The sequence below is a fragment of the Carassius auratus genome, chromosome 32 (assembly GCF_003368295.1).
Source record: "Carassius auratus strain Wakin chromosome 32, ASM336829v1, whole genome shotgun sequence".
Taxonomy (NCBI): Eukaryota; Metazoa; Chordata; class Actinopteri; order Cypriniformes; family Cyprinidae; genus Carassius; species Carassius auratus.
Window position 1 is genome coordinate 217,167 of NC_039274.1, and position 10,979 is coordinate 228,145.

The 10,979-nt window shown below is 42.1% G+C and overlaps 1 protein-coding gene and 2 long non-coding RNA genes across 3 annotated transcripts; 1 reads left to right on the plus strand and 2 right to left on the minus strand.

The window, feature by feature from the left end:
• Positions 1–958: 958 nt before the first annotated feature.
• Positions 959–5,267, minus strand: LOC113051255 (leucine rich adaptor protein 1-like). Its single transcript, XM_026214809.1, has 2 exons — positions 4,966–5,267; positions 959–2,503 (listed from the first exon to the last, which is right to left on the minus strand). Exons 1-2 carry the CDS (start codon positions 5,146–5,148, stop codon positions 2,165–2,167), a joined length of 522 nt encoding a protein of 173 aa, XP_026070594.1. The 5' UTR covers positions 5,149–5,267; the 3' UTR covers positions 959–2,164.
• Positions 5,268–5,474: 207 nt separating this feature from the next.
• Positions 5,475–6,159, plus strand: LOC113051256 (uncharacterized). The gene is made up of 2 exons (XR_003276880.1): positions 5,475–5,656; positions 5,855–6,159. It is a non-coding gene; the product is annotated as an uncharacterized LOC113051256 (long non-coding RNA).
• A 2,930-nt stretch (positions 6,160–9,089) lies between these two features.
• On the minus strand, positions 9,090–9,867 carry LOC113052460 (uncharacterized). Its single transcript, XR_003277027.1, has 3 exons — positions 9,760–9,867; positions 9,271–9,678; positions 9,090–9,177 (listed from the first exon to the last, which is right to left on the minus strand). It is a non-coding gene; the product is annotated as an uncharacterized LOC113052460 (long non-coding RNA).
• Positions 9,868–10,979: the final 1,112 nt, after the last annotated feature.

Sequence of the window (10,979 nt, forward strand, 5' to 3'; positions counted from 1 at the left end):
TGGAGGAGTTTATCTGATCTCGAAGCAGATCCTTCCATGTTTGTGCCAACAGACAGGAGACGAGAAACAAACACCAGTAATGTAACCATAAAGAAAATAGAAATAAAGCAAAGTTATATTCTGTTCTGCATGATAACGCTGGTTTCAGTCAGGCTCAGCTTACACAGAAGCTCTGTCATTACACGGGGACTTCTGAGGCATGATGGGAAATAAGATTGCTAACTCTGAACTAGCAAAGACTTGATGATAAACGAGGAAACATCCCAGTGTTCGAATGAGCCGAGAATCCAGACGCTGCCTTTACATCTAATATCTCGTCTAATAATCATGTAAGGAATCTGCTAAAACATGCTAACAATGTTAAGACATGTCAGCATTGAGTTAAACGTGTCTTTCGTGTTAAAACATGTTTGCAAATGTATAAAACATGCTAGCAATGTGTTTTTGCAAAGCAGATGACGCAACATTAAAATCTTCAGCTTCAAATGTTTAAAGCTACTTCTCATTCAGACTTCAGACGGTTTAGTCGGGCTTTCTCACGTCTTTTATCGGGTTTTATCATCTGCTGCAGATCTCCAGCGTTCAGCTGTTTGTGATGGCGATGTTTTACGAGCGTCAGAGTTTCACATGTTGTGTAAATGAGTTATTATCATAGCGTGGTGTCTGCTAAAGACGTGCCATGTATCAAACGTGTCTTTATGTCTGTGAGCGTGGGCAGGCATCATGAATAGATGGAGTCACGCAGATTTGAATCCGCTGCATTGACTGAACTCGACTCTTTGTGTCGTGAATCAATGAGACTCTGTGCACCAACAACTGAACCACATTATCTCCCTTCATTAATCTAAACGAGAACATCGCACTTTAAAAGTTACATGTTTGGACATCTTTAACATTTGAGCTTCATCTTGATCTCTTTTCTTCAGTGATGTGTTGTGTGTAAGTCATCTCTCAGTCGTTTGTAATTATTCAGTTTTATTTCACATTAAAGCATTTCGTTAAAACAAAATAAGTCACAATGTATTACGACATTTCCCCAAAAAACCAAGTTAAAAATGAACAATAAATTAGGAGTTTTGAATCAAATCAAGCACACAAAGAAACAAATGAAATAGCAGCACAAATAACCACCGCCACAAACACGTGGATTCATCCCCAACACAAGACAAAACCGCACAGGAGCGTCTGCTACAGATCTGGAGAACATCTGATAGACATTCGGATGTCGGTTACACATCTTCTAAACCTCTGTTTGTCATCTGATAGTGTTTCAGACGAGCAGAGACTCTTAAAAACACGTCTGGCAGATGTAATGCAGACCTCAAACAGACGTCTCTGTGATGTACGTGTGCTAAAAACCTGCTGACGTTACAGTTCTCTAAACATCGTACCGGTGTTAATAAAACAGATTCAAGTAAGAACAATCTCATTATTGCAGTGAAGATTTAAACCTGAATGAAGCGCTAAAGAGTCGTTAACTAGCTTTGGCTTGAGCAGGAATTGCACTTCAACAGTTCACACTTGAGCAGAGCACCGAGAGCCGTCGATGTAAACGTGAGGAATTAGCCTGCTAGCGTTAGCATGTGAGCGAGAAGCGCCGGCTGCGTTCACACTCAGCTTCAAGACTTTATTTTGCATCTGTAGTAAATGTATCTAGATTCAAGGATGTTCAGACGTTCAAACCAGATCGAATCAGACATTTAATTCCACGACTTGGAGACTTTGTGATTAAGACCTTTTCAAACCTGATTTGTGAAACTGTGAATGAAGACTCTTTAAGACCCGAAGAGACTTTTAATTTCAGTCTGCTGATGGAGACAGTCCTGGATCAGTCACTATACTGAGATTGAACTAAATTCAGCTTTCAAACCGGATTGAGTGAGTGTGAACGCAGCAAACGGACCACACCATCGACTCGAGCCGGATTCTCACACACATTTAAGACAAAGGGTTGAACAGATTATCTGAGTTTACAATCAGGTTCAAGGATCAGTCTGGTTTTTAGAAAGCACTGTTTCTTACTGCAAATCAAACCCAAACTTCGTTGACTTGAAGAAGCTTCACCGTTCCCTTTAGAAGGAGAAGCGTGAGCTAAATCATCAGCTAATATAATCATTTCCATTTGGATCTGGGTCGCATGTCTTTATTCAGGCACTCGTTAGCGTTATCCGAAGCAGTAGTACTCGTCGGTGTCCACGCGAGGTCGTGGAGGAGATCTGGTGAAGGTCTCGTGGTCTGAGAGGTCAGCGGGCGAGGAGCGTTCGAGGTCGTCCTCTCCGAGCGTGTCCAGATAACTGCCCAGCGAGATCCCGTCCAGTCCGTCGCTGCAGGAGCCGCGCTCTGACTCCGCCCCCTCTGATAGGCTGCACAAGCTGTCCGTCACACTGCCCTCGCGGCTGGCCCCGCCCCCGCGCTCCTCCAGCACCCAGCGGAGCGACTCGATGCCCTCGTTGATGGACAGCAGCTGATGCATCAGTGTGACATCGATGGAGCGCAGATGAGCCTGCGATCGAGACACACGTCAGAAACACTGCATTTATATGATCATAAACAGTCATGATTTAGACGTGAAATATGATTTGCTGCTCAAGAAACATTTCTGATTATCATCAGTTATAATGGTTTTGGTTCAAACTCAGGATATTAATCTATTTTCTGTGTTTATGAACACCAGTGCAGTCAAGCAGCAGTTAGTGACACGATAAATGCATGCAAAACATCTCAGCAAGAAAATAAAGCGAATGCAAATAGGCTGATTTGAATGGGATTGGTGTTAGACGTGAACAAGCGACTGAAACACAAACTCTGAGCTCTGTGTCCATCTGATCAGATCCCGCCGACAGACCATAATACTGCCACTGTTCCCCACGGCAACAGCCGTCTGTACCCACACACACACGCTGTCCTTATCCAAATAAAGGCCAGCTGTGTGTTACAGGAACAGTCCAGTGATTCATGAAGTCTCAGACGACGCTCACGCTGCTCTCTTCCAGACGATGAACACAACACACCGTGACATTAGTTTAATCTGATGATGGGTGATCACTCTGAGAGTACTGGCCCTTTAAGATCAATACTGACACACTTTCTGTATCTGCTCTGAACTGTCTGTGTGTGTGTGTGTGTGTTTCTCTCTCTCTGAGTGTGTGTTTCTGTGTCTCTCTCTGTGTGTGTGTGTGTGTGTCTCTTTCTCTCTGAGTGTTTCTGTGTGTGTCTCTCTCTCTCTCTCTCTCTGTGTGTGTGTGTGTGTGTGTGTGTCTCTCTGTGTTTGTGTCTCTCTCTGTGTGTGTGTCTCTCTGTGTGTGTCTCTCTCTCTCTCTCGCTCTCTCTCTGAGTGAGTGTTTCTGTGTGTCTCTCCCTCTGTGTGTGTGTGTCTCTCTCTCTCTCTCTCTCTGTGTCTCTGTGTGTGTGTGTGTCTCTCTCTCTCTCTCTCTGAGTGTGTGTTTCTGTGTGTCTCTCTCTGTGTGTGTGTGTGTTTCTGTCTCTCTCTCTCTCTCTCTGTGTTTCTCTGTGTCTCTGTGTGTGTGTGTGTGTGTGTCTCTCTCTCTGTGTGTGTGTGTGTTTCTGTCTCTCTCTCTCTCTCTCTGTGTTTCTCTGTGTCTCTGTGTGTGTGTGTGTTTGTGTCTCTCTCTCTCTCTCTCTGTGTGTGTGTGTGTGTCTCTGTGTGTGTGTGTGTCTCTCTCTCTCTCTCTGTGTGTGTGTGTGTGTGTGTGTCTCTCTGTCTGTGTGTGTGTGTGTGTGTGTGTGTGTGTGTGCTCCTGGTCCTGGTTTGACCTGAGAATGTCCTCCAGTGTTTAGTGTGGGTCAGAGAAACAGTGTTCAGGCCTGCGGGGGTCAACGACCTCGACACTAAATCACCAACACAACACACTCTGAACACTAACTATCACAAACAGCTTCTGTTGCCTGAAACAAAGCAAAAATATAAAGTGAGAAATATAAACTTTAATATAGATTAGATATGTTGCTGGGCAACTCACTTAAAATTAGACGAAGGTAAATACTATTAAAACTAGTTTTGTTATTTGGAATAGAGCTGAAATAAAATATTAATGATTAAAAAATAAATAGAAATGTTGACTTTACATTTGGACTAAGTTATGCTGAAATAATAAACATAGAATAGATTAAACCTGTATACGAATAAAGGGTACTATATATAAACATGGAAGCCTTTAATTTAATTATATTAAAAATACTGTATTTATAATTATACATATACAACACTGAACAACCACAGTGTGTGTGTGTGTGTGTTTGAGTGAGATTTTGTGTGTGTGTGTGTGTGTGTGTGTGTGTGAGTGAGAGAGAGTCTCTGTGTTTGTGTGTGAGTGAGTATGCGTGTGAGTGTGTGTGTGCGCGCGCGAGTCTCTGTGTGCGTGTGAGTGAGTGAGATTGTGTGTATGCGAGTGAGATTGTGTGTGTGTGATTCTGTGTGCGTGTGTTTGTGTGTGTGTGAGTGTGAGTGAGTCAAACACATGCGAGCAGCAGGCGGCGGATCTCAGACCATCTGTTCGCGCCGTTAATCACTAAAGTGACCAGTTAACCCTCTCTAAACCAGTCCTCGGACCATCAGGACAACAGACGGGTGTCGATCAGAGACCCGAGGAACACGACACACTCACACACACACACACACACACACACACTCATCCATGATGATCACTGATCAGATCAATAAACGCCTCCCAAGAGACACCGCGGTGTCCAGTTCACTTCCGGAGAATCTGTCCTTCATTAAACGTGTTCATGTGAATGTAATGATTCGAGAATCTCGATTTATTATTATACAGATACACTTTGTGATTATAGACAGAAATGCGTGATATATGTCTGGTGATGATAGTGAACGCGCGTACGAACTTTAAACGGAACAAACTGAGCGAAACTAACGCAATGATTCTTTGGATCGGTGTAAGCGACTCTTCTGGATCGGTGTAAGCGACTCTTTGACCGGACACTCACCATCTGTTGCCGCAGGAAGCTGATCTTGTTGTGGAGCGTCTGTAGATCATCGGTTCGCTCGCGGGTTTCCGAGCCTCTGAACGGTTCGCCCGCGAATGAACGAATCAAACTCTCCGGAACTTTCCGACCCAGCTTGTTCTCCACGTCTCTGAAGTCCGGCAGATCCTCCATCTTCATCCTCATCAATAATCCAGTGCCGCAGGTAATCGATCCTACCGGAGCATGACGTCAGACGCAAGGAGACGCGGGTCTCGTGGCGGACGGGAATACTCGGGAGTTTAGTTTGCCCGGATGTTCCTCGGTGCTCCGCTGGTCTGATCTGATCTGAATCGCGCGCACGCACAGGTGTCACCCGCCCTCGCGCTCGTCATCAGGCGGCGCATGCGCGACACGTTCCTTAAAGTACAGCAAACTGCCTTCTGTAATTTGAGTCAATGTGGGAGCATTGCATTTTTTAAATAAATATTTTCCATACAGATGAATATAAGCAGCTGGTGTAAAGCAGTGTTAAACGGCGTATCGCTGCTTTATCTTCTCAGTATGAGAACCAGTCTGAATTATTCTCTACAGGCCAGTTATGTTTGCAAAAGTCTCTGTGTTAAATGTGAATGAATGTATGTGCTGTGAACGTGTTCAGCAGAAGTAGAACAGCGCCGTCCAGTGGTGAAAGAACGACACGGGAAACATTTTGGTAGTGCTTTATTTCACTCTTTTCGAGATTAAACTTTCAGTTATTCAAATTAAAGCCATTACACACACACACACACACACACTTTTTTTAAAACGTTGTGATAGTTAATATGATTTATCTGCTATATATAACCTTTTTTTTCTGGGCTACCTGTCTCTTTTTATATCATAATGTCTGATTTATGTGTTTATTCGACAGACTTTGTTTTGTGGTGGTCGTCGTGTTTCTGATACTGGTCTCCTAGCAACGGCTGGCGTCCCTCAGTCCTGTACGCGCGCAAGACGACGGGGGCAGCGGCACACGCGCGGGAACTGAGCGCCAACGAGCACCAGTGCGTGCACGAGCAGCCGCGCGCCTCTATCTCCACATCATGGCAAAATAGGCGCAACATCTCAAAAACAACCCAGAGAGTCTCCAAGAAATCTCCAGAAAGCCAATACAATCAAGTTCACTCAGAAATAATTCAGAAATCAAATAAAGTGAAAATTAATCTCTTGAAACTACATCAGAATCTCCACATCGTCTCCAAAAATAAACAAACCCAGATCAGGACAGACAGTCTTCGTCCTGAAAATGAAAGAGTAAAACCACATCATTACTAATGTATTTATTTTTTTATGTGGAAGCCTAAACGTTCTTCCGCAGGGCGCATGCAGTTTCATTTATAACCGCCAGAGGGACAGGGATCAGCAAAACAACAGCACATCTATGGAGTCAATACAGGTCTTTCTCAAAAATCTAGCATATTGTGATAAAAGTTCATTATTTTCCATAATGTAATGATAAAAATTAAACTTTCATATATTTTAGATTCAATGGACACCATCTGAAATATTTACATACATACATATGTATGTAGCATGATTATGTACTTTCAGCGATGTTTTTAAAATATCAAATCAGTTCATTTCTGAGGATTAGTTACCGTTATTTGCCGTTATTTTAAAAACTCATTTCAGACTAACGTTAAGTTGTATAAACACGGGTTGCTGTTGCCTTTTTATGTTACACATTATTCTTTTTTCACTGATCTGATGTTAACTAATGTCATATCGATGACTTTATGAGTTCCAGATAGTACAGAGACAGGCTGGTGACAGGTGATTTTCAGCTCGCACCGCACAATGGGTCAATTAACTATAAGCAGCAGTAATTAGCATGTTAAGTAAATGTAAAATGAAGCTTATTGTTTACAATTCATACAATTACATATAGTAATATAATTGTGTATTATAGATATTATTTATCTTATGTATAATTCTTCCAATACTTATTTGTATACACAATATATTCAGGTTTAAAACAACTTAAGCATACTCGTATATAAACATGTACACTGCCATTCAAAAGTAATGATGTAATTGTAATTATATATTATGAGATTACTTTTTCTTTGTCTTTTTATTCAAATAAATGCAATTAATTATTTAAAGGAATTCATGAATACATTCCTAATAAATTTAATAGCATGCCAAGCATTTTGTATGTGTCCTTTCTTTAATGTTGTCCTTGCATAGTCTCCACCATGGTTTGCTGTGCTGCATGGGGATGCTCCACTCGGTCAGAGGAAGGTGTGCGAATGTATGGCTTCCCCGCTGACATGGAGAGGAGAAAAAAATGGTTGGCTCAAGTCAGCAGGAGCAATCTTAATACAAATAAAAATTACAACAACAAAAAATTTGTGAGGTAATTATATTTACATTTATTTGCACTTTTTACATGGAAAATTATTTACTGGGAATAAGGAACAAGCAACGCCTTGCAAAACCCAGGGAGATGAGACTCATGGTGAGACATTGCAGGGAGTCATCAGTGTTACCTATAACTGTGCATTTAACCACCATGTGATATGTACAGTATGTGGGTAGACAAAAAAAAAAAAAAGTTTTGTGTGGAAACTAAACTCAAGTTACTCTGCAGGCACATTTTGAGGCAAACCAATTTGTCATGACCAAAAAATTCAAGAGTAGGCTGAGACCAGATGCTATTCCCACAATCTTTGTGCATCGTCCTGTGGTCAAAAAGAGGAGGGGCCTGCTCCACGATGCACCCCTAGACCTGTAGACATACAGCAAATCACTGCTGATCACAGCTATAGTATTACAGGTGATAAATATATAATAAGTACAAACTCGTACTAGTTGAAGTAATATTTCTAATTTTGAAGTGATGTGATATTTTCAATATTTAAAATGAGCAATACAATATATTCTGCCTCTATCAGTTTCAAAGGTTGAGGAAAAAAAGAATGAGGACACTCAGAGAATACATTTTTCTGTTCCAAAAATACTCCTTCCGGTTTGTCACAAGTTTCGGAAAGTTTTTTTTCGAGTATGGCTGTGTGTGACGTTAGATGGAGCGGAATTTCCTTATATGGGTCCTGAGGCACTTCTGCCGGAAGAGCGCGCTCCCGTATAGCAGAGCACTGAGAGCACAACAGACTTCACTGATCAGAGCGAGAGCGTCGTGAAATGTCACAAAAGAAGGGTGTTTTTGGTTGCCAGGGCAAGACAACCCTGCACAGATTACCAAAAGAGAAACAGCATTAAGGGACCAGTGGATGGAGTTTATTTTTACAGAGCATCAACGGAGTTGTGCAAGTGTTTGTGTTTGTTCCCTGCATTTCGAAGATGCTTGTTTTACAAACAAGGCCCAGTTTGACGCCGGGTTTATTTCTTAAGGATAATGCAGTCCCAAGGAAAAAGGGTCACGATCGTGTGTTGGAACCGCAGGCGGTGAGTAAAACTGCTTCAAATATCTCTGTGTTGTTAACTTAGCTATCGGCGCTTAAGCACATCAAGTAAACAACATGCGATGTTGTCATCAAACTGCACTTTCCACATGTAAGGTTAATGTTACAGCATAAAAAAAAAAAAAAGATGACATAAAGTGGAACTTAGTCATTTTCCAAAACCGCTATAAAATACATACAGTTTCAGTACATACCACATAGAGACGTCGTTGCTGCTGCTGCTCTTGTTAAATTTCAGCCTCTGGATCTGTGTCACAGCTTCCACATGCTCTCAACTCGAAAGCTTACTCGCGCTCGTGATTCTTTAGCTCCGCCCACACGTCACGCCTCCAGCCGGCTGTGTTTTTCCGGGAAAAATCGGTACAGACTATCTTTCTCTTATGAATATAATAAAACTAAAGACTTTTTGGAGTTATGAAGGATGCAGTACTACTCTATAGGTACTCAAGATTAACAGGATATTGAGTGAAAACGAGCATTCCACCCCCCCTTTAAAAAAAATAAAGAGACAAGAAAAAATATCAAAAAATGCAAAGGCAGCACTAAGAAAAATAAAGAATGAAAATGCAGCTCTCAAAAAAATAATTAAAATTAGGGACAACCTTTTAAAGCAAAAGACCAAATTATGGCATTAGGAAGACGGACCACAAAAGATATGAAATGGAGCAATGAAACAATTAAGAAGGCATTAAAAATTTGCTTTGCAGCCGGTCCAACTGGTTACAAGACCCTACAGGAATTGCAGATTCCCTTGCCAGCGATCAGAACCCTGCAAAGAAGGATGGAATGTATCAAATTTGAGCCTGGTATATTGACAGAGGTATTTGATTTTTTAAAACTGAAAGTAGATGGGTTGGCAGACCTTGAAAGGGAGTGTGTGCTGTCCTTGGATGAAATGGCAATCACTCCAAGTGTTGAGCTGCACATGCTGACAGGCAAACTCTATGGTGATGTCACTTTGCCAGGTCACACAGGAGTAGCAACACATGCTTGTGTGTTTATGTTGGCTGGAAACACAACTCGCTGGAAACAAGTAGTGGCATATCATTACAGTGGCAATTCTACCAACGGAGCAGAATACAAGCCAATAGTTACAGAATTAATAGAGAGGGCAGCATCCATAGGGCTACATGTGCTTGCTGTCACCACCGATATGGGTAGCCCTAAACAGGCCATGTGGAAATCCTTTGGGGTCGACCACACCAAAACATCTGTGCCGCATCCAACAACACCGGATAGGTGTCTCCATTTCATGCCTGATGTCCCACATCTGGTGAAAAATCTAAAAAGTACCCTGTCCATGGACAGGTGTTAACAATTCCAGAGAATGTGGTTAACAAAGAGAAGCTACCTTCCAATGAGGTTTCAGTGGTCCCTATTAAGGACTTATTGTCCTTTCAAGAAGGGATGGCATTAAAAGTAGCTCCCCATCTATCAGCTGCAGCCATCGAGCCAAGCCACTTTGAAAAAATGAAGGTTGGTCCTGCTCTTAATGTAGTTAGTAAGGCAACAAGTGCTGGACTGAAGTATATGGTGCAGCAAGAAAACCGCCCTCTCTCCTGCCTGACTACAGCGTGGTTCCTGGAGCAAGTGGATCATTGGTTTGATCTTATGTCATCTCGCCATCCAATTACAACACTGAGCAGGGTCAATATAGAGGAGTATGAAAAGGCCATAATCTTCCTACAGGATATCATCCATCTATTCTATGGGATGAAGATTGGTCATAAGGGAGTTTGGAAGCCTGTTCAAAAAGGGGTGATAATGGCAACCAAATCAGTTTTGGGCATACAGGAAGAGATGCTGACACGAGGACACAGGTTTGTGTTAACTTCAAGGTTCACACAAGACTGTCTTGAAAATACATTCAGCTGTGTGAGGTCTAAAAATCCCATATCAACTCCAGTGGAATTCATGCACTGAGAATCATATCCGTAGGGCAGTTCTTCAGCACCATCACCTCTGGGAGCTACCAGGAAGATTACAGTAGCTTTTTGGCAGACTTCCTGGAAACAGTGAAACAAACGTCACTCCATCAGTCAGAGTGGAACAGCTGATGGTGGAGAACAGAACAGCACCTGACCTCACAAAAACAGAGAAATGTATTCTCTTCCATCTCGCAGGCTACATTGTCCACAAATTAATCCAATTTGCCAGCATCTGTGGAAAATGCAAAACTGCAAAACGGCAAACTGATGACAATCCTGTTGGAAATAACAGTATCTTACTAAACTTAAAAGAATTCAAGGCAGGTGCTCTTTGTTGTCCCTCCCAGGAAGCCTATGACTTCACCCAACAAATCGAGAAACTATTTAGATCCAAGAGTAGTTCCTATCTCATAGAGCTCCCCAATGCAGTGGATGTGTTGGAGAAAGAAGCTCAGTCACTCTCAAGCAGGCTTCCATCATGCTGTGGAGTAGAAGGAAAAATCTCCAAAAGATTTATAAGGCTGAGGTTGAGGATTGAGGCTAAAAAAATACGAAATGACAGAAAAAAAACAACACTTAAACGATGGACAACTTGGAAGCAAGAGCCAATCTAAAAAGAGGAAAAGGACCAATAGTAGCCAAG

Bases quoted from the DNA above. Each gene is read 5' to 3' on its own strand.
- LOC113051255 (XM_026214809.1), bottom strand. From the start codon at position 5,148: ATGAGGATGAAGATGGAGGATCTGCCGGACTTCAGAGACGTGGAGAAC. The intron at 2,504-4,965 runs GTGAGTGTCCGG...TCTCGATCGCAG, and splicing joins GCTTCCTGCGGCAACAGATG to GCTCATCTGCGCTCCATCGA.